Source organism: Ceratotherium simum, chromosome 7 (assembly GCF_057802395.1).
Source record: "Ceratotherium simum simum isolate JZ-2026a chromosome 7, ASM5780239v1, whole genome shotgun sequence".
Classification (NCBI taxonomy): Eukaryota; Metazoa; Chordata; class Mammalia; order Perissodactyla; family Rhinocerotidae; genus Ceratotherium; species Ceratotherium simum.
In genome coordinates, this window is record NC_141906.1 from 44,096,285 (window position 1) to 44,120,021 (window position 23,737).

At 40.4% G+C, this 23,737-nt stretch overlaps 1 protein-coding gene across 1 annotated transcript; it reads left to right on the forward strand.

Annotated features, from left to right (window-relative positions):
- Positions 1–3,001: 3,001 nt before the first annotated feature.
- Positions 3,002–8,760, forward strand: LOC147916658 (tripartite motif-containing protein 43-like). Its single transcript, XM_087434078.1, has 6 exons — positions 3,002–3,412; positions 4,084–4,179; positions 5,487–5,717; positions 6,430–6,452; positions 6,990–7,087; positions 8,267–8,760. The coding sequence occupies exons 1-6, from the start codon at positions 3,002–3,004 to the stop codon at positions 8,758–8,760; spliced, it is 1,353 nt and encodes a 450-aa protein (XP_087290204.1).
- The last annotated feature ends 14,977 nt before the right edge of the window (positions 8,761–23,737 follow it).

Below are 23,737 nucleotides of genomic sequence, written 5' to 3' on the forward strand. Positions count from 1 at the left end.
GTGCCCGGGTTTTGGTGCCTGCCGCCGTTTTGTAAAATACACAAAAACAGAGCGATACGATGAAATCACTTTAATGTCATCATTCCCAGCAACACTCTATGAATGTTTTGGAAAAAGATATATTATCGTCTTAATTAACCTATATTTCCATGCCTCACTGAGGAAACGAGGGTGCTAGGGAAAACGGTTAAGAATTGGATAATAAAGTCCCTGGGGTTGCTTTTACCCATAGAGGGCCTCCATGAGAGAGTGGTTGTGCTTTTGGAACTCGAGATCAGTTTTCAAAAGCAAATTTGTAAACACTTACGAGCATCATTCACTTGAAATGTATATACACATATATTTTGATAGATTTAAAGAGCAGGTCACAATTCCCACCCCTTCCACAAACTCTATTCCCAAGCTGATTGTTTGGTGGGAAATACATCGGAAAAGGGATGTATCCCGACTCAGTTATCAAGTTTTGACTGAGTGGGGATTTGAGTTATTCCTTTAAAAAAGTGTTTTTTCTAATATTTTCAACGTTGTTGTTTCTGTTTTGTGTCAACGCAAGTTATAAATTACATTGACCCAAAGGGGTCTCTGGGCTGGGGCCAAGGCGGTACTCTCAGGACCCTTGTGCCGAGGTCTGAGCTGATTCCTCACCATCCCCAGTTTGGTTTTCCGTGACTGCATGCAGGATATTTGGAGCGAAAGGTAACTAGGAAGGAGGTTTTCTCTCGAGTGGAAGGTGGAAAATATCTGCCCCCTGTAAGTTGTGGACTAAATGGATTGAGACATAAGTTGATATAAATGCCAGTTTACATGAATACAATGCCTCTTCCCCACCCTGGCCCAGGAGCTTTCTGAACTGGGGCTTCTCATCCTTTCCCTACTGTCCGCCCCCACCCCGAGCTTTGTCGGGGAGCGCCAGGCAGAGAATCTCCTGTTCTGCTCTTGCTTGATCTGGAGTGTGAGGGGCAGGAAAAGTCTCCATTCTGGAGTGGTGGCCAGAGAGGTTCCTACATTCCAGTCTTCCATTAAAATGCAAAAATCAGTCAATACAATATAATAGTCAGCCAAATACAGCACCTCTTCCATGACACAACCTATTTCAACAAACCTCAGGAAACACATTTTCAAGTTCTCAAAGACATTTGCTAAAATCACCAGCTTTCTACCCTTTTTGTAAGTTAAAAATAACAACTTGGATGTCCAGGATTTAGGTAGGAGGGTGGCATTTGAGGGTCGGTTGTTGTAAAATCTGTGGCTCTTGATGAGATTATGTTTGCAGAGATTTTGTTTATGGAGATTAGCCACGGTGTTAACTCAATCTTTTCCTCCAGTCGGAAGATCCAACCATCTGTATTAATGCCCATCTGAGGACCTCTGAAATGCAATGGCTTTGGAAGAAATGGGCGTGGTCTTCAGAGACTCAATATAAGGAGAGTCCAGGAGCCAAACTCATTCTTCTCCAGAACAGAGAGGGTGTGTTTGGAACTCACCGGGCTGCAGAGACTTCTGAGAGCTCCCACTCCCACACTTGGCGGCTTGACCCCTGAGCTGACATCCTCGCACCACTTCGAGAGCAAGTATCCATCAGACCATAGACAGGCTCCTTAGGTGAGTACACAGTTTACCACGGAGGGGTTGCTGTAACTTTTCCAAAGGAAAACAAAATTTCCTAATTTTCATTGATCATCGAACCGAGGTTGTTTCTATGAACTGATGTTGTTTGCCGGCTTAGGGTAAATGATTCCATTCCTATTTTGTCATCCTGTCTTGGTGAGGATGTTGGAATTAGTATGACGATTAATTTTAGTTTTCTTATTTTCTACATCCCTTAGCCGTTCCTGTACATTATAAGCACTCAGAGAGTGGTTACCAGATATCTTGTTGTTTTGTGCTTGGTGTAGATCCTAAAAAACAAAAACTAATAGTATTTGATTCCTTAGGTAGTACATATTACAGTCTACTCTAATGGTGGCGCATGCCTGTACACACAAGAGAGATGACATTCTATAACACGTAACTAGATAATGCAGTCAATGATTGGAGGAAAATATTGTTTTAAAGTGAAGTAAATATTGTCTCTTAGGAAACATGAGTTATCTGACTTAAATGTTTAAGAAGCTCGGAAGTGTTTGGGCAGGCAGACAAGGGACGCGAGTGACCATAGAGAAACGTGAGAAATTTGAGGGATGTCTGTATTTAAGTAGTATAGACGTGAAGACCCCACTTTTTAGCAACATAAATTTTGAAAAGCATGATTTCTTTTTTGGTGCTGATTATTATGATTACATCCAAATTATTTCTTCTCACACTGTGAAGGGGTGCTTAATAGTTTTAAAGACTTGGAAGATATAGGCATTCTCTTCAATTCTGGGTTCCTTTGATTAGAGAGGTATAGATAATAAAGACAGGAGGGCGAATTCAACACATTGGTGTATTCGTGGGAGTAGATCCTGGAGAGAATCAGATCCAGTTCCACAACGTGTGGTTTCCTCTTCCTTCACTCTTAATGGATTCAGAAAGTGTTTTGGAAAAAGAAAATGGGAAAATTAGGGATGTGGGTTCTGAGACTGAGATAAAAAAGAACATCCGAGGAGAAATGCCTGACAACGACATGAAATAGTGAAAATACAAGCTTAGTCAAACATCCTCTGCTACCTAGATGCCTGGTGCTGAGCATTACGATGGATTTTCAGAGCATTCAGGACCACCACCTGGAGCTATACGTTAGGTCAAACTCTAAGACCTCAGAAAAATGGGAGTTCTTTTTATGCCAGCTGAAAAGGGGGTTGGAGGTGGATAGTGTCTGTTAGGCAGCCAAGAAAGATTTCTACAGATCTTGAGAGCTCTCTTTATGTCTCAGTTTTCCATTTGTGTCACGTGCAAAATCGAGCCTGTTCTGCTCCAGACACAGTATACTATTGAGTCACAACCTGAGTCAAATTTTGCTTAGAGCTTTGTGTCTCCAGGACAGAGGAATGAACTGCTCTGATTTTCTTCCCTCAGAAAAATGGACTTGGACATCCCACAAGCCTTCCAGAAAGAACTCATCTGCCTCATCTGCCTGAATTGCCTTACAGACCCAGTCACCATAGACTGTGGGCACAGCTTCTGTTGGCCCTGTCTCTGTCTTTACTGGGAGAAAGCCGAGACACCCGCCTGTTGCCCGGTGTGCAGGAAACCATCCCAAGAGACAGAATACAAAACCAATATTCTTCTGAAGAATCTGGTGTCCATTGCCAGAAAAGCCAGACTCAGGCAATTCCTGAGCTCTGAGGAACATATGTGTGGGACCCACAAGGAGACAAAGAAGATCTTCTGTGAAGACAGCAGGAGCCTGCTGTGTGTGCTCTGCTCTGAATCTCAGGAGCACGACGCTCACAGTCACCGTTCAGTGGAAGAGGCTGCTGAGGAATACCGGGTAAGTGATGCCTCTGAGAGCACTCAGAAGACTGGAGGAGAGGACAGCTAAGGGTATGAGGGTGTGAGGGTCCTGAGGATGAGGAAATCCTCTCTTTCCTGAGTGCCAGGTACCGATCTGGGTAGCAATATGAAGCTGTGTAGGAAATCCACCAGTGTATCTGCCTTCATGGAGCTTGCATCCAACGGGAGGGGGATTAGGTTAGTGGTCCTTATTACTCTGATGATGCAGTATCATGCTCAAGGCCCTCAAGCCCTCATTTTGAGTCACTGGCTCTAAAATCCACAAGGGCAAAGAGGCTTTTCTCTAGAATACGTTTTCACTAATTCTGGATAAAGTTGTAGGATAAAGTAAATTGAAATTAGCAAGGAACGAGCATCACTAGATCCCAATTCTGAGGCAAGACGCCACACTCTCTGATGATTAGCTATGCTAAGTAAAATCCTGATCAGTTTCCCAAGGCCAATGAATGACTACCTCGCATTGTGTGGCTCTAGGGTCTGAAATCTCCTCAAATGGATCATGTGTGAGGGCAAACAGGCAAATGTTGACGATTCTTTCACTCTCCCTAAAGTACTTTATCCAACATCCCTTGACTCTCTCCATTATCTGGAGTCTGAAAGCCAAGTCTCTTTGCTTCTCTGGTGCTAAAATTCATGGTTCTTTTACAGGAGAAGGTTTCCAAGCAAATGAGGTCTTTATGGGAAAAGATGCAAGAAAACCAAAGAAATCTCGATAAAGATGGCAGAATATCTTTACATTGGATGGTAAGTATTTCCCTCTGAATCAGGTTGAGATAGACGTGCTAGAAACTAATCCATTAATAATTTGAGCTGGAATCATCATGTGTCATGAAATTCTGTGAATGGGTGAACAACAGGAAAAGTAATCCATCTCATTTTCAACCTGAGGTAACATGCCTCTTAGGATTTTTAGACACTGATGTAATCAGTAGGTACAAAATGAGAACCCTCAGAAGAATGTGCAACAGGCTGAGATGGAGGCACATAGAGCAATTTGGACAATTCGGTAACCATCATTCAGCATCTCAGGCAAAATTTCTCAGGTTTAAAACCGATTGGAGTTCTGAAGGACGAGTAGGTGTTAAAAATCCATGGGTGCTGCAGGCAGAGATTTCTGTATGTCAGACACTCTGGAAATTAAAGATCATGTCATTGAGAACTGCAGAGATTTCCATCTCATTTGTCCAATGAGCCCAGGGGGATACAAAGGAAATGTGAACAGCAGTTTAAGAAATGTGCCCATGGCAGTGAAAACTGATAGTGCAGGAGCTGGTTAATGATGTTGGCTCGAGTCAGGGAAAATATGACACAGATATATATTTTTTTAAATGGGCCAGTGGAGCAAAGAAAAAGACTGAGATGGGCAGTGAGAGAGTGGTTCCATAAATACAGGGAGGGAATATGCCACAGAATGAGGATTAATGTCCTCCAAATTGATATGGGAGCCCGTGGCCTCAGATGGAGGACAGAAGCCCATTCATGGAGAAAAGGAGGGCAGAAAAGAGAGCGTGAGTGTGGACATCAGGTGGAGGGCAGGTGGTGAGAAGTTTAGGAAGCCTTTGCTGATGGCTTTTCATCCTGAGAGTAAAATGCAACATTGCTGCTGGGAGACAAAGGAGGTCAGGTGGCGGAGTAGGGAGGGTTGAGACTAGAGATGAATTTACTAACAGAGATCAGAGTATTGCATGTAATGATTTATGAATCAGCCATGAGTTTCAATTGCTTGCATGGAGTCCTTCAGTTTTGAGAGGACACGTAGGAAATAAATTATCAATGAAAAGCTTTTCTCCAGTTGTTTCATGAACTCATGCAGTGGATGGAAGTGGTTTGAGGGAAGCATGGGTTTGACTCTTGGTACGGTTAAAAGAGAAGGAAAATAAGTGAAGGAAAGAGGAAGGAATTTGTGGGTTCTGAGAAGGGGGAGGACCTGAACATAGGATGGAGGTAGCTTCTTGGTAGAGCACACGAATCAGAGCAAAGTCGATGCTGTTTTAGTGGAGGAGGAGAAGGTCGGCCTGAGCATGTGATCTAGGAAATCCTTCTCCCTGCAGTGCCATGTGTATGGACACGAAGACATAACCAAGGCTGTTTATCAGCCACTGCATCCCGTCCTCCACGAGGAAGAAAAACAACATTTGGAGAGTCTGAAAAGGGAAGGCAACATGATGCTTAAGCAACTCAAGAAAATTCGGGAGGAGATGATTGCAACGAGGAAATGGCTAAGACTGATGTTTGAAGAGCTCATGAAAGTGTGCCATAAACCAGATGTGGAGCTGCTCCAGGTAAGAACTGAGGACGGGCCTGGAAATACTTGATATTTTCTGAAGCTCACACCTTTGACTTCCATCATTTGTTTGATACCAAAGGCATATTAATTCATCTCCTGCATCTACGGTGGGGGTCTTTCCCAGTTGGAGATAATCTAGAATATTGCAACTCCTTTCCTGACCATGAACAAGCAAGCCTTCTGGAATTGTGATCATGGAGATTCCCTAGGGAAAATTGTCTCCTCAAAATCTCCTTTTGTGGCTTGCTTCTTTAAAAACCAGAAAGGAACAACTTATTCATGGACATACAAATTTGGTCCCCAATTGAGCCATGTGGAGAACTCTGGAAAAAGCCAGTATATATTTTTTCCTTCTGCTGGGATGTCCTAGGTTTGAATTGCCCTTAATTTGGGGCCTATTTCCCTTTGGGGACAAGCCTTGGGAAAGACCACTTTGCAGACAGCTGAGGGTTGCTGCAATGCACCGTCACTACTGTTGTCCTCCCTTCTCTCTGTCCCTATTCATCAAGAATTTAGATTCTGTCAACATTTGTGCCGGGATTCTCTTTAGGGACGAAGCGGAAAATGAATTTACAAGGCAGTTTGTGTGGAGGGGTGATGATGAGTCTTTTTCGTCGGTACTTTTCCAAACCCAAAGACTGGTTGGCAGAATACCCTGTTTCTCAGAAAGTCTAAGCCTCTCTTTCTCTCTTTTTTTTTCTTGACAGGAATTAGGAAACAAACTGACCAGGTACGTTTGGTCTTCCGTGCTAAGTGGGGCGCCGTGAGGGCTGTGAAAGAGCTCGAGCTCCTTTTAACAAGGTGAAGGCGTAATTGGGTAGACTATGCTCCATTGTTTGTGTGTGCATGTTTCCGTGCACGTTTTGTTGAATAGGATTGCCTGTTGTTCCCCTTGGTGACAAGTGAGCCTTTCTTCCCCATGTGGCTGAAGGAGGTGTGTGCTGTCTTGTCAGGCTCAGTGCTGAGGATTCTAGAAGAACAGTTATTTATGACTTTAGATTTCAAAAGCATAAACGTGGAAATGCAAGGACTAGTCTTCCCCAGGTGTTTGGTGAGAGGGGCAAGTACCTCTGAGAAATGGGGGTGGAAGCAGGCAAAGATGAAAAGTGAGAAAGATTCCCTAAGAAAGGCACAGTCCCATCCCAGGGCCTGCGGAGGAAAGGACTGTGATGAAGAATGCTCGGGTGGATGATGATGACTTTTCTTAAACACTGAGGGTAAGAAGTCTTGGGCACCAGACAGATTAGCTGCGTCTCCTTCCTTACAGGAGTGAGTCAGCGCAGCTGCACATGCCTCGGCGTCCGCAGCCAAAACTCAGTGCCCGACCCGTCACTGGACTCCTGGACAGGCTCAACCGCTTCCGAGGTGAGTGGCGCCCCATTGGTGGGCCACCACACACGGTCTTTCAATACTGGTTTTCTGTACGCAATCTCTCCCTCTTTATCCACTTTTCATCTTGTCGAGGAGACCGGCCGTGCAAATGGGTATGGACAGTCATATTTAGCCCTCCACTTGCTGTAATAGGGAAAATATAAATGAAAGCTGGTCAGGATAGATGGGATTCAGGCCTGATCAATTACTTAGAAATTGGATAAATTACTTGCATAGTGAGAAAAAGGACATGCCCCCAAAAAGCCCTCCCTGAACCTTAGACATATTCTCACATACAATGTCAGTTGTCCACTGAGGCTTGAGAAATCGGATATGAATTCAAGATATTCCAATTTCAATGTAAATGCAGTCGATTTGTTTTAAAACAAGATATTTTTTCTTTAAAGGTTCTTAGTAATTGCATGTATAATGTGTGTTTCGATTGATATATTTAGAAAAACATACATAAGCTTAAAAAAAAAGGCTAAATGCAGAAACCAAGAGTTTATGAACCACAACCATCAAGCGTGTTGGTGACTGATGAGTCCGTATAGAGAGCTCCATGATAAACCTCAACCTAGTGGGTTAATTTTGCAGAAAGAGGAAGATTAGGCCTCAGGGGGAACCAGATATCAAAGGCAGAATGTTCTGAGTAGGAAACCCCTTCTGAGAAGGCACCTTTAGGTTTTCTTCCTCAGTGTCAATTTGCTTCCTTAACTGGAATAGAGTAATATCACGTTAAAGCAAAAGCGATGGCCATTTATTTAGTAGTCTAGCTCGTAACTTTTTCGTTCCCTGAGAAGGGGTGGTGGAGGGAAGTTATAGTGCTTTTCTGCTTTTTCTACTTGGAGGCAGTGCACAGGTGTCCAGCTTTTCAAGTGTCATGACAAGTAACCAGCCAGAAGTAGACATGACCTCCTTCTCCTTTAGAATCTCTGAATTTTGGGGAAGGTTTTTGGCCTTGAAAGTAGGTATTGGTTTCTTCAGCAGAAAGGCTGGCATCGTTTGAATCCAATAATTTCTAGTCAGAACTGCCCTTCTAATCTTGGAATGGTTTTTGTTTTTGTTTTTGTTTTTCCCCAGTGAGACTCTAGATAAGACCCTCTTCTCTCATAGTCTTATTTTTAACGTTGATTTTGACTGGAATGTTCTCTTCTCCATCTCTCTCAACAGTGGAAATTTCCTTCCATAACGAAGTAACCAATGACGATATCAGGCTGTTGGACGACGTGAGAAGTTTGAGGTACATGCATGACTATCCATATGTGTCTTTGAATCCCGGGACATCAAACTATTTTGCTTCCTGGGGAACCCAGAACTTCACCTCTGGAAAACACTACTGGGAGCTGCACGTGGACGCATCTTGGGACTGGGCTCTAGGCGTCTGTAAGGATTCCTGGATAAGGAAGACTGGCACACTGGTTGAATCGGAGGAGACATTTCTTCTTGTATGTGTGAAGGAGGATAATCGTTACAGTCTCTGGACCACCCCCCCGACACAACCTCGGTTCACAGAGAAACCTGTGGGCCGGGTTGGTGTGTTCCTTGATTTAGACCGTGGCAGTATGAGCTTTGTGGATGTTGCAAAGCGCTCCATCATTTGGAGGTACCCAGATGGCATGTTCAGTTTCCCTGTCAGGCCTTTCTTTTGCACTGGCCACGCATGATGAGGGCTGAGTGTGGAACCTGACTGCGTGCCTGGGAACTCCACATCGGAGTCGAAGCAAATCAATGATACTTTATTGTCTTTTCTGCTTTTTCTACTTGAATGTAACCTCCTTCTGTTGTTATTCGATATGAAGACACTGTGAAATGCAAAATGTTGTTGTCTCCACTTTCTCAACATTAAAATCGTGTCTTGTGGCTCATTTCTCTAGAATAGATGCTGGGGCGGCTCACGTGTTTTGTGAGCTTGCTGGCATTACCAAAGTGTACCGGTGTGTGATTCCCACTTCATGGTCGGATGTGGGAACCCGGGTTTGCACATCACAGGCAGACCTAGTTATCTACGATGCCCGTGTCAGTCCACAACCTTCTTGTCCTTCCTCTTGATCTAGTCTGTCCTACACATCGATTCACCCTGAGGGTAAAAAAAACTCCCAAATTTGACAGGGAAATCTCCACTGACCCTCAGGAGCAGGATAGGCCTTTGTTTTAGTGAAACCCCAGAAGAGCTTAGCTGGTCCTTTTCTTTTACAACAATATAAATGACATGAGATAGAGAAAGGAGGTGCCTCTTGTCTTCACTGCTGTATTTTCGGCAGGTGTAGCATTGCCTAGGAGACCAGGGATACTTAACGAATCTTTGAATGAACACATTATTAAGTGGATGAGATGATTATCTTATTTGTAAGGAATTTTGCTCTGAAAGTTAGGCACATAAATTCAAAAGTTTAAATTTTCAGGATGTGGCAGTTGATATCAAAAACCGATTAAATTACACAAGTTGAGTTTAAATCTCCTGGATTTTTCAATGTCTTCAGAAAAGCCCCTCTTTTTTAGGAGGCAGGAAGCATAGAGAGTCTACTAGCACAGAGATGAGATCTGTGTGTGTGTGTTTGGGGGTATTACAATCATGGTGGTCATGCGTTATTGTTTCAATTAACTCGTTTTCATTTAATTTAAGAGCATGAACTGGTCCATGAGGGATGGCTCGGGGTGGGATGGGAGGACAGGAGAACCAGAGGTAGACATTTACTCCCTACTCTCTGTTCCCATTTCACCATTACAATGTTGCTTTTTGGTTCATTGTTTCATTGTTTTTATCCCACACTGAATTGTATGTTCACCATTGCATTTCCACCACCAAATATACTTCCTGAATATATTGCTAGCAATTTGTCCGTGCTGGTTAATTAAGCGAATGTGGTTTCTTGGACTAGTAAAAAAGACCTTGCAGTCCACCATACTTGGGAATGAGTGCTGGCTGTGTGGCCTGGAACAGGTCACCTACATTCACTTTACCAGTGTCTTCATTTATCAATGCTAGTAATAAGAGCTTACATTTATTGAGTGGAATTACCATGTGGTTTACATATAAATGTGTTCCCCTTCCTTTCCCTATAAAAACCTTAATCTGTGTTTCTGACGGAGAAACTGAGTCACGAGAAATTTCAACGATTTAGACTAAGGCGATCCGTCTCCAATGTCTGCACTCTTAACTTTGCAATGTATTGCTTCTCATTTACAGAGAGGAAGCAGCCTGCAAGAATCAAAGAGCATAATCAAGAAAAAGTCATGTGATTTCCATAGCCTTGTGCTTGGAACATGGACACCCAGTTTCTAGACAGCAAGAGTGGTCCAGGGAAGCTTCTTACATGCAGTGAAGGAAACATTGCCTCAGTAAAAGTTCAGACTAATTTGATACTCTTTCTCAATGAATTTGTAGTAGCTTCAGTCTTGTGACACCAGGTAAGAACAGACAGATATGGTAAAGGCTATTATTTCTCCCTAACATCCTACCCTAAACACATATCTCTAATTCTGTATATATCAAAAAATGTATCTTTTCCCAGGAAATGGATGGCTGGACTATAGCTAATTTGTTTTGTATTTTTCTTTGGTGATATTACTTATTCACTGGCATGCTTATATTTTCATAAGCAAGTTTTCTAATGACTATTGTATGTGTTACTGCCTTCTATGTTCTAGATTTTAAGAACCAGTTAGCATACCTCAACTATTTGAAGGATCTTAACAACATCTCATCTTTGTTTATTTTTTCTGGTAACTGGCACAGTGGTTTCAACTCGGGGTGATTTTTCCTTCCAAGGCACATTTGTGGATGTCTGGAAACATTTTTGGTTGTTAGAAGTGGATTTTACTACTGGTATTTAGTGGGGAGAGACCACGGATTCTGCTACACATCCTACAAGACAAAGTGTAGCCCCCCACAGGAAAGAATTATCCAGTCCCAAAAGTCAACAGTTCTGACGATGAAAAAGCCTGAACTAGAGAATCTTAACATGTATTAATAATAATACTTTTAGTTAGCCAATAACTGGAGAGAATAGGTAATCTGTAAAAATTGGTCATAAATGGAAAGCTAAGAAGGAGAATAAAATGCTGTTGGTCTAAGATTTCTACAAGACTCCCTGAAGTCCCTCTCGTTGATTCATCGCAATTCACACCTACTAGAGAGGGGTACTTGAACTTGGGATTATCATCACTGTGATTTGAGACTTTCTGCCTTTCGGTGTGTAAATATGTTTTCAATACTTTGAATAATACATCTGAATGCATTCTTGGATTATTTCATCGCTCATTTATTAACAGCTTGTGCTAGGTCCTGAGGAGCAGCCGTGATCAAGCCAGACATTCTCACCCTCATGAAGGCGTGAGTCAGAGAGCAAGGCAATGAGCAAACAGTGGCGGGAATTTTAGTTACAGTTTGGGTCAGTGCTAGGAAGGAACAAGGAGGGCACTAAGGAAATATATAATGAAGTGTAAATTTAGGCCAGTGTAAGGAAGTGACATCTGAAGACAGACTGGAGGGGTAATTAGGGCGTGGTGGGTGGAGATCCTGAGGTAGGAAGGAGTGAGTAAGTTCAAGTGACTGAAAAAAGCCATGGAATCTGGAGGGAGCAAGAAAGAAAAGTGGACTGAGGTAAGCAGGGACCAGAACATTCAGAGTTTTGTAGGTCTCCAAAAGTATTTTACTCTTGGATACATTTTCCTACCTCTATCCTATTTTTTCCAATGATTTGTCTGTATGCAGCATTTCTCTTTTTCTGTAAGACATCTATGCCCTATGGATATCATCATATGAGTGATTTTATATTCTTTTTTCCAATCCTATGATTTTGATTCCTTCTCTCTTCTCCCTCACTGCCATTTTTATAACTTTGCCCACTGGGACCTCCCGTACAATGTTTCAGGAAAGCAGTGACAGCGACTGTCCTTGTTCTTATTTCTGATCTTAAAGAGAATGCTTCTAAGAATTCCCCATGTATAACGGCATTGGGTATATTTCTTTCAAGCTTATACTTTCTCAGATTCAAAAAATTCTCTTTCATTCATAACTTTCTACATGTTTTTATTGTGCCAATAGGTTGCATCATTTGAGATTTTCTTTAGGCCCTAGAAAATGATCAATATAAGTTTGAGAATAATGTGTTCTGTAACTAGGGGATTTGGTCTCTGTTAATAAGCTTAATCGTGTTGACTGAGTAGTTCATTTCTCTGACCTCTTTGCTGAAGTTTTTTGATGTGTACTTGACATGAATAATTGAGATATATGTTCATTTCTTAGTATAAATGTGTATATGTCAATTATCTCCAATTTTTCTATCTATTTTTTCTTTTAATCCTGAGGCTGTCAGTTATCTACATGCTTAGATTTCATATGTAGTACTGAATCGGGTGTTTCTTTATTGTATATTGTCTTTCCAAAGCGCACTAGATTTTTACACTTAATATCTTGCTGCCAGAGAGCAAAGCAGAAATGTTAGTGTCCTTTCACTTGGCATTTTCTATGATTTCATTTTCTCACTTCCCCTCTCATAATGCACTATTGTCTCATCTAAACAATAGCCCACCATGTATTCTCTCTTTTGTCTGATAGGAAAACATATATTTCTTAACTGATAAATTTAATCTAGTTATGAGAATTCTAATTAACAGAAGTCTTTTGAGATTGGCTTCTTTCACTTAGTAATATGCATTGGAGGTCGCTCCATGTCCATTACTGGCTGGTAGCTCATTCCATTTAGTGATGACTAATACTCCATTGTCTCAATGTACCAACGTTTATTTATTCATTCGTCTACTGAGGGACATCTTGGTTGCTTCCATGTTTTGGTAATTATAAATAAAGCTGCTATAAACATCCACGTGCAGGTATTTTTGTGGACATAAGTTTCCAACTCATTCTGGTAATTAGCAAGAAGCATAACTGCTGGATTGTATGTTAAGAGTATGTTTAGTTTTGTAACCAAAGTACCCATGGAGAAACTGCCAAACTCTCTTCCAAAGTGGCTGTACCATTTTGCATGCCCACCAGCAACCAGTGAGAGTCCCTGTTGCTCTACATCCTTCCCAGCATGTGGTCTTGTCAGTGTTCTGCATTTTCACCATTCTGAGATGTGTGTAGTGGTATTTCATCATTGTTTTAATTTGCAATTCCTTGATGATCTGCCATGTTGAACATCTTTTCATATGCTAATTTCCCTCTGTATATCTTCTATGGTGAGGTGTCTGTTTAGGTCTTTTGCTCTTTTTTGATAGATCTATTCATTTTCTTATTGTTCGATTTTAAGACTTCTTTTTATGTTGTGGATAACAGTGTTTTATCAGAATGTCCTTTGCAGGGGCCGGCCCCGTGGCTTGGTGGTTAAGCGAGCGCGCTCCACTGCTGGCGACCCGGGTTCGGATCCCGGGCTCGCACCGACGTGCTGCTTCTCCGGCCATGCTGAGGCCGCGTCCCACATACAGCAACTAGAAGGATGTGCAGCTATGACGTACAACTATCTACTGGGGCTTTGGGGGGAAAAATAAATAAATAAATAAATAAAAAAAAAAAAAAAAAAAAGAATGTCCTTTGCAGATATATTCCCCTAGTTTTGGCTTGTCTTCTCGTTCCCTTGACAAAGTCTTTTGCAAAGCCAAACTTTCTAATTTTAATGCAGTCCAGCCTATCAGTTATTTCTTTCATGGATCATGCCATTGGTGTTTTATCTAAAAAGTCATTGACATACCTAAGGCCATCTAGTTTTTCTTCTATATTATCTTCTAGGAGTTTTATCTTTTTGCATTTAGGTCCATGATCCATTTTGACTTAATTTTTCTGAAGGGTATATGATCTGTGTTTAGAGTCTTTGTTTTACTTGTTTGCATGTGGATATCTAATTTTCAGCACTATTTGTTGAAAAGAGTATCTTTTCTCAATTGTATTGGCTTTATTTCTTTGTCAAAAATCACTTGACCATGTCTGTGTATACATGTGTGTGGGTGTCAATTTTTTGACTCTCTACTCACTTCTAATGATCTATCTGCATATTTTTTCAGAAACACTACATTATCTCGATTACTGTAGATTTATAGTAAGTCCTGAAGGCGGGTAGTGTAAGTTCTCTGAATTTGTTGTGTTCTTTCAATATCCTGTTGGCATTCTGGGTCTTTTACCTCTCTCTATAAACTTTAAAGATTTTATTTATTCAGTTTTTCCCCCCAAAGCCCCAGTAGATAGCTGCATGTCATAGGTTCACATCCTTCTAGTTGCTGTACGCGGGACTCGGCCCCACGTTGGACGGAGAAGTGGTGCCTCGGGGCGCTCCCGGGATCCGAACCCGGGCCGCCAGCATCAGAGCGCGCACACTTAACCGCTAAGCCACGGAGCCGGCCCTCTCCCTATAAACTTTAGAATCAGCTTGCCAATAGCCACAACGTAATTTGCTGGGATTTTAATTGGAATTGCCTTGAATCTATAGAACAAGTTGTGAAGAACTGACATCTTGACCATATTGAGTCTTTCTATCCATGAACATGGAATATCTCTCCATTTATTTAGTTCTTCTTTGATTTCTTACATCAGAGATTTGTAGCTTTCCTCTTATTGATTGTTTACCCATTGTGTTAGATTGATTTGGGGGTGATAATGAAAATGGTATTGTACTTGTAATTCCAAGTACCAGTAGTTCATTGCTGGTACACAAAAAAGCAATTGACTTGTATATACTAACCTTACATCTGCAATCATTCCTATGATCACTTATAAGTTCCAGGAAGGTGTTTTTTGGGTCAATTCTTTTAGATTATCTACGTAGAATGTCTTGTCATCTGTGTACAAAGACAGTTTTATTTCTTCCTTCCCAATCTGTATACCTTTTCTTTTCTTTGCTTATCTTGCCTTAACTAGAACTACAAATACAATGTTGAAAAGAAGTGGTGAGAGGGAACATCTTTCCCTTCTTCCTGATCTTATCAGAAAGCTTCTAGTTTTCCACAATTACGTATGATGTTAGCTGTAGATATTTGTTAGATGTTCTTCATCAAGTTAGGAAAGTTCCCTTCAATTTCCAGTTTATAGACAGTTTTTATCATAAATGAGTGGGAGATTTTGTCAAATACTTTTGCTGCATGCTTTGATATGATCACGTGATTTTTTTTCTCTATTAGCCTGTTGATGTGATTTGTGACATTAATTACTTGACTATTAATCCAGCCCTGCATATCTGGGAGAAATCTCACTCGGTCATGATGTATCATTGCATTTATACATTTTTGGATTTGATTTTCTAATATTTTGTGGAGGAATTTTGTGTGTATGTTCATGAGAGATATTGGTATATGATTTTCTTATCTTGTGATATCTTTGCCTGGTTTTGGTGTTTGGGTCATGCTGGCTTCATATCATGAGTCAGGAAGTATTTCCTCTGCTTCTATCTTCTGGAAGAGCTTGTGGAGAATAATTTCTTCCTTAAATATTTGGTAAAACTTACTAGTGAACCCATCTGGGCCTGGTGATTTCTATTGTGGAAGGTTGTTAACTATTATAGATACATGACGCCTATTCAAATTGTCCATTCCTTCTTATTTGAGTTTTGATAAATTGTGTCTTTCAAGGAATTGGTTCTTTACATCTAGCTTATGAAATTTGATTGTATATTCCTTTATTATCCTTTTAATGTCCATGGTATCTATAGGCATGTCTCCTCTCTCATCTCTGACATTAGTAATTTTTTCTTCTCTCTGTTTCTCGTAGCTAACCTAGCTAGAGGCTTGTTTATTTTATTGATTGTTACCTACTTTTAACAAACACAGAGTATGAAGAAGAATGTAAAAAGATTTTAACTAAAGCATTTTTTATAATGTCGGTTATTGAAAACCATATAAAAATCAAAAATCTTCCTTAAAAAGAATTGCAATTAATTTATGTAGATCCATGCCTCTCCAGAAGGTGAAGCCTAATCCACCTCCTTTCTGAGGACAGGCAGGACTTAGCGACTCAATTCCGTAAAAGAGAGAAAGGAAAGGGGAAAAAATAGTAACTTTGCAGAGAAGAAACCATCCAAATACTACTTTAACGAAGTGATCAAGTTGAACATCACCAGTCATGTCATGTTGATACCACATACTTCTGATATGTGATAAGAAGATTTCATTTCTATGTTCTTCTTCTCCAAAGCCCTTAACTCCAACGTAATCATGAGAAAAATATCATACAAACCAACATTGAGGGTCATTTTACAAAAGACCTGACCAGTACTCCTCAAAATTGTGAAGCTTGTGAAAATCAAGAAAAGAAACTGTCACAGACCAGAGGAGACATGAGAATGAACACAGTGTGTCATCCTGGATTGGATCCTGGAATAGGAAAAGGACGCTAATGTAAAAACTGGTGAACTCTGAATAAAGTTTGGAATTCAGTTAATAGTAGCATACAAATGTTGATTTCCTAGTTTTGACAAATATACACAGAAATGTAAGTGGATAATTTTATGGGAAACAGAAACTGGGTGAGAGCGTATATGGTACGTCTCTGTAGCATTTTTTTCAACTTTTCCACAAATCTAAAAATATTCCAACGCAAAATTTAAAAGAATATTAAAAAGATAAACATATCAATAATTGAATAGCCACATGCACTGTTTAATCCACACAATGTAATTGTGTGAAGATGAAAAGAATACATTCTCTACATATCCTGATATGAAAGAGTTTCATGACATATTTCTTTTCTTTTTCTTCTTCTTCTTTTTTTTTTTTTGGCTGAGGAAGATTAGCCCTGAGCTAACATTGGTGCCAATCTTCTTCTATTTTTATGTATACGGGTCGCCACCACAGCATCGCTGATGAGTGATGTAGGGCTGCACCTGGGATCTGAACCCACGAACCCAAGCCACTAAAATGGAGTTCACCAAACTTAACTACTACACCATGGTGCTGGCCCAATATTTCTATAACGAAAGAGGCACGTTCTAGAAGGATGTATATAATAGAATTGAGCTTCTGAAAAGTATCCACATAAACCAATGTGTTTGTTGTCAAGAGTTCTGGGTGTCTGATATGTGGAAGCCTGATTCAGCCGGAGTCTCTGAAACTCCGTGGCTGTGACAGCTTTTCCTCTCAGTTCTGCTCCATGTCCCTGCTTCTCTGTTGTGATATCACTCGTGGATGTCAGCTGAGGAGCAGCCTTTCATGCTGGACCCGCAGGGCATTTTGTGTGGCGTGTTGTGATGGTTCGATGGCAGATCCTCATTGGACGACAGATTCAGACCTAACTCCTCAGAATGAAGATCCCAGAAGGATGACTTGTGCCTAACTTAGCCCCATAAAATTTAGCTATCAGTCACTCTCCTCTGCAGAAAGAGAAACATGCTAAAATCTCCTGTGGAATTGTCTTCAGTGTGTCAAATTCCATGCTGTATCTTAGTTTGCAAGTTGTGACTCTGAGTAGGCGACTATGAAGTAATAACAATAGGTGCCTGGAAATAGAAAGCCTGGGAATCTGAGTTTGTGGGAAGAGCAGAGGGGCATTTGAAGAGACAAGAGCCCGGCACCACGTGGGGAGTGGGCACCAAGACTCTGGACATGGTTATGGGGACAATATCAACGTTGTGAGAGCTAAGATTTTAATTTGGTGTGCACACAAGGCCTTGTTCTGTGATTTCTTACTGTTGGAATAAAAAAAAAAAGGAATTACTTTGTTTCTGAATCTACAAGCACTCAAGCAGTTGCTGCTCACTTGAGTCTATGATAAGTTCCAGAAGCTGTTGAGGCAGGGTGCCTTATGTGATCAAGCGTCCCTCAGAATTAGCAGAAATGTTAGGGAGGTCACTGGACTTTGAATATTGTCTGCATGGACGGTTTTGATCCAAATATTTCTATTTCTTAAGGAACAGAGTGACTCCAGTCAACATCCGGGTCACTGAAGGCAGAGTTTCGTATCTGCTCTGTGTACTGTCCCCTGGGAGCTGCTGTGGGGTGGAGCGGAACAAGCAGCAAAGGAAGAGCAGGACCTGGAGAGTTCTCATGAGAAGCAGCCGTCCTGACATCAAACCTCTCCCGTGTCCAGCGCCCCAGGCTGGTCCTTCAGAATGAAACCTAGCAATACTTACAATGAGTCTCTAATTTGCAAGAAGACCAACATACAAAGGAAGAGTCCACATTTTTCGCCACAAATTAGAGGTAATGACCAAAAGAAAATCTTTTTCTAAGAAGGATAAGACAGAAGCTCACCACAAAAATTACTCGATCATTGAATATTGTTATGATAACCAACTAATGATTTTTCCTCGAGTTAGAGAATATCATTTTCTCAGTATTAACGCCAAGGAAAAGCAAAAGCACCCGGATGAGACTGCATAAAAAATCTCCTTCCAAATTTTATTTGCATACTAGAACATGTATGTGTATGACTGTGTGTTGTGTGTATGCATAACAGTATATAAATGTGTGTGTATAAGTAAATAAATTTATTTATTGTGTACAGATATATCTCAGAGAAAACAAACTTCAGGCTAGTGATTCTCAAACTGTAGCAAGTGTCAGAATTACCCAGAGGGTTTGTTTAAACAGATATTCCTGGACCCCATCATCGGTTTCTAGTTCAATAACTGAGATGAGACTCCAGAATTTAAATTTTCCAACATGTCGCCAGCTAATGATGATGCTGGTCTGGAGGCCAAAATTGAGAATGTCTTCCTTGAGCAAACATTGTGGAACAAGCCAGAAGAGGTTCAGGGTGAAATCACTAGACGGTATTTAAAGATTTTTTCAGAGAACATTTTTACTGTGTTAATCTACTCAACGGGGCAGCCTTCTCAGGACATCAAAAAGAAATCCATTGTCTTAGTGCTTTCTGAAGAAAGGGATGTGGGAAGTTTTGTGAAAGAAAGACTGCAGTCATCAGTAGATGTATCAAAATAGTCATTTTTAAAACAAACATTTTTTTCCTTTTTTGTGTGTGTGAGGAGATCAGCCCTGAGCTAACATCTGCCAATCCTCCTCTTTTTGCTGAGGAAGACTGGCCCTGGGCTGACATCCTTGCCCATCTTCCTCTGCTTTATATGGGATGCCTTATATGAGATGCCACCACAGCATGGCTTGACAAGCCGTGCATCTGTGCGCGCCCGGGATCCGAACCAGTGAACCCCAGGCCGCCGCAGAAGAGCGTGTGCACTTAACCACTTGCGCCACCCGGCCAGCCACAACATTTTTCTTCCTTAAATGGCATTTTCAGATTCTTTTCAGGACGGTAGCTTACTGTGAATCACAGAGGGTTATTGACCCTCAGGAAGGCACTGCCTAAAGTGGTAAGACATCCTAATGGTGACGAAGCTCCTTCTAAAACCAAGTTTGCTGAAACAGTTTTCAAAGCCCATCTGGTGAGCACCGAGTTTAATTAAAAAGATTACTACTCAAAACCACTTTTAAATATTCCGTCAGCTAGAATCAATAGCTGTTGCATTTCCCAAGTGAATTAGAAGCTTGCTCAAATACCCCTATTTAATTGATATTTTGAACTGAATCGTTTCTTCACGTGTTACTAATTCCAAGCACTGATTTTCCTATCACTTACTGATCGCTCACCAGAGGCTTCATTTGTGCTATAGACTGTGAGGTTTTAGAGAGGGACTGTAGAGACACTTTTTGTTTTATTTTTTATAATCTACGAAAAATATCATCCTCTCAATCTCAAAATGTCATTTATTGTGGCATGTCCTGTCCTCTCCACATTTCTACATACAAATGGGTTTTAAAATCCATCTTGAAAGAATGCGAAGAGACCACAATTTCTATAAGGCCAAGCTCTGAAATGAAAGACAGGTGAGATTCTCCGATTTATTGTTTGACTTGGGATTATCATACTGCTTAACTATATTTACTTTGAAGATAATTTTTTAAAAAGTGCTATTTGACAAAACGAGATTTTTTACAGCTTCAAAACATGAGGGAAAAAAATATGTAGTGTTCTAACTACTCTGCATAGTGAATTTGATTTGACCAGTAATATTTCCCAGTATGAGTTTCAAAATATACCTTTTACATACCACGTTCTGTGATGGAGAAGTTAAAGGTGGAAGATCCTCTTCGAGGGTTTTTATAGTCCGTTTATTTTATACGTGATTGACTTCTGCTGCCGAAATTACGGAAATATGAATCTAAGCCAGAGTCTATTCTGTATTTCAGAAGGGGACAGGCAGAGGTTTATTTCCCCATACCATAAAAAATCAAAGGGAAAAATGGTTGTATCAGTGGTCCCCATAATCCTCAATTACTTTTTGAATAGTGTTTCACACGCAGCAACTTCCATAGAGCGGCAAGAAAAGAAAAAGAGCTAGAATTCAGTGGTGTGTTCTCTATTTTCTACTCAACGAGTAAGATCAATTCTTGTACTATAGTCAAGTTCTTACCATTTTGAATATATTTATTTGTATTTTCTCTACTAGGCTATAAACCCCACAGTGCAGGTAGCAATGCATGTAAGAAGTTAGCATTGCACGAAAGGATTTTTACATGTCAGTTGCTATTTTTCTTGTTATCATTAGAGGCAAGAGTCTCAGCCCTGCTGCCTCCTGTTGGGTGCTGAGTGTAGTAATCAGAAGCACAGAAAATAGAGTGGAGGAAATGAAGAGGCGGCCACTGTCAATGCAGGTCACCATGGGTATTAATTTCCTGGGGCTCCCACAACAAATAACCCGGAACTGGGTGGCTTAAAACCAATTTATTCTCTGATGGTTCTGGAGGCTAAAACCAAGACGTTGGCAGAGCCACACTCGTTCCAAAGGCTCTAAGAGAATCCTTCTTTGTCTCTTGCAGTGTCTGGAGGCTCCTTGCTTTCCTCAATTTGTGGCAACACAATTTTGAAATCTGCCTCTTAACGTGACCTTTTCTCCTGAGTCTGAAATATCCCTCCTCTTTCTCTTATCAGGACATCAGTCAGTGTATTTAAGACCCATCCGTTACCCAGGATGATCTCATCTTGACATCTCCAACTTCATTACATCCCAAAGACCCTTTTTCCAAATTAAGTGGCATTCAGAGGTACTAGGTTGAGAGATTTGAACATAACTTTTGGGGGACCACAATGTAACCTGCTGCACCATCCAACAGAATGAAAGATGGTTGTCCTGAAATGCCAAGGATCCAGTTTTTGCTGGGAAAAAGAAAAGAAACTCAAATCTTTTCCTCTGTCGAGTCCATAGATCACATGCGGAAGATAGAGTAACTGTGGAAGCAAGGTTTCCTATTTGCCAGGTGTTGTCCAATAAATTCTTTAGGATTCTTTTCTAGAAGTAGAATTACTGGGTCAGAGGCAAACATATTTTTAAGGGTTTTGATGCATATGTGCAAAATATCCTCCACTAACCCCATGCAAACATATCAGTAGTATGTGAGGGTACACATTTCACACTATCATTAATATTGAAAATTATCATTTCTTAATACAGGCCAATTTAATAGTTTAATCATGTTCATTACTTCAAAACAATAGTTTAACAGTTCACTTATTTCTTTCTAATGGAATTAAATAACTCTTCATTAACGTAATGGAAGTTGTCAAATTTCAATAATAGTGAATATGCTAAAACTTAATCAGAATTTGGTATTATAAACATAAATATGCAAGTTTTATTGATTTCCTTAATTTTTATAGGTGACTAAATAGCATGTATACAACTAACTATAGCTACAGACGTCTACATCATTATTCATGTGAATTACGTGAGGGAGACGTATGTGCCAGTGCATTCTTACAAAAATAGCTTTTCCTTTTCGGGAGCAGCTTGTTCTCATTTACAAAAGATCCTAAACTATAAAGAGAGGAATGACATACTTATTGAAAAGAATCCCAAGCAGTTACTTCCATGGAAATCTCCAAGCAGTTTAACCCCCCTGATATTTTTCTGTACATGATTTTGCCTAGGTCTGTAAATGCCCACAACTAAAAAAAAATCCAAATTTAAGCCATATTTATTTACTGTTGTGTAAAGCTAAATATTTAAACATTTCATTGATTTAATTTTTCCAAATAATATCCTATTGTTAGATACAGTCACTTAATCACTAGTTAGAAACTATATTTAGATATAAAATTTTGAATTGGAGGAAGCCAATTTCCAAAAAATGTATGAAGTCTGATATTGTCAAACATTCTTTGTTCAAATGACTAATCATTTAAAGCAAGATATTCTTTTGACCAATTTGAGTTTGATCAAATTGCTTTCAACAAAATCATCTGGATTTTTTTTAATGTAATGCATATATTTCATCTCCCTAAATTCAAAATTAGATCAGCCAAGGATGCCAGATTTGAGCCTCTGTGTCTCATTTTTCAAACTACCCACGATAATCGTTCACATTTGATCTTCCATTCTAATGAGTGATAGAAATTGATCAGGGCTGAAGGGATTTAAATGGCCATTTTGAAAATGAGATGATATTAGATCCTAGATCATAGTGAAGAAAGGGCAGAAATTTTCACGAAATGGAAGGATATGTATTCAAACACTATACTGAAGTATAATCAAATTGGAGGGAACTGGAGGAGAAGGTGGGACTCTGAAAGTCAGTTGTAAAGTTGCCCTATGGATGTTATAAAAATCAATGATGGGGATAAACCAGCACTATGGGGAGTTTGTAGTGGCTTGTTGATGCAGATTAGGAAGGGTGTTAATCTAATCAACATTGGATTGGTGTATTCTAAGGAAGTGCAGAAAACCAATCAGGGGTGGGTGGGGCTTCAAGGAGCCTGATATAAAGGCGTTGCAACAGCAAAGTTTGTTCTGTTCAGACAAATTTGGAGTTGACTGGACGTGGAGAACTCAGGAAGTTACTGCCGCTGTCCCGTCCGGAGAACACAGAACCCCCAACCTGATCAGACGGATTTTCCTACCAGTATTGATGAGAACAATTATAGAACCTTTAGGTGAGTCAAGAGGTCTGAGTAGATGAATTCATATTTCTTTCCCTTAAAAATAAAAAGGAATTGGGCCCAGCCCGGTGGTGTAGTGCTTAAGTTCTCGAACTCTGCTTTGGCGGCCCGAAGCCTGGGGTTCTTGGGTTTGGATCCCAGGCACAGACCTATGCACCCCTTGTCAAGCCATGCTGTGGCAGGGATCCCACACAAAGTAGAGGAAGATGGGCACAGATGTTAGCTCAGGGCCAATCTTCCTCAGCAAACAGACAGGGATTGGCAGCAGATATTAGATCGGGGCTAATCTTCCTCCAAAAATAAATAATAAAAAAAAATACAAAGGAATTTTAATTGAACTGTCAGCAGACTTCAGACTTTCCAAAGCAGCCAAAATGTGCCTAGTTAATAAAAATTGTGCAATTACTTTCAGTTTACTCTGGAGCTATAGAATTTTAATATCTATTATTGTTTGAAATTTATAAATGGGTATGATTGTTATTTTATGATTTCTTTGTTGTAAAAATAGACTGTCAATTTCTGAACGGGAAATACTAAATATAATGTAGTTTTTTTTATTTGGAATGATATCTAAAACTTAATTGGAAAACCTTGTTGTAGAATGTGAAGAATAATATTTCTTTAGGAACTTAAGATTGCAGCCTTGGACTTTAAAGTGACCAGTGACCATCGGGAAACTGATGATGGCTGTGAAAAGGCAGCACTGGTGGCACAGGGAACACCAGAAAGCAGAGGAAGTTCCTCACTCTCTCTGGTCTACAAGTGGG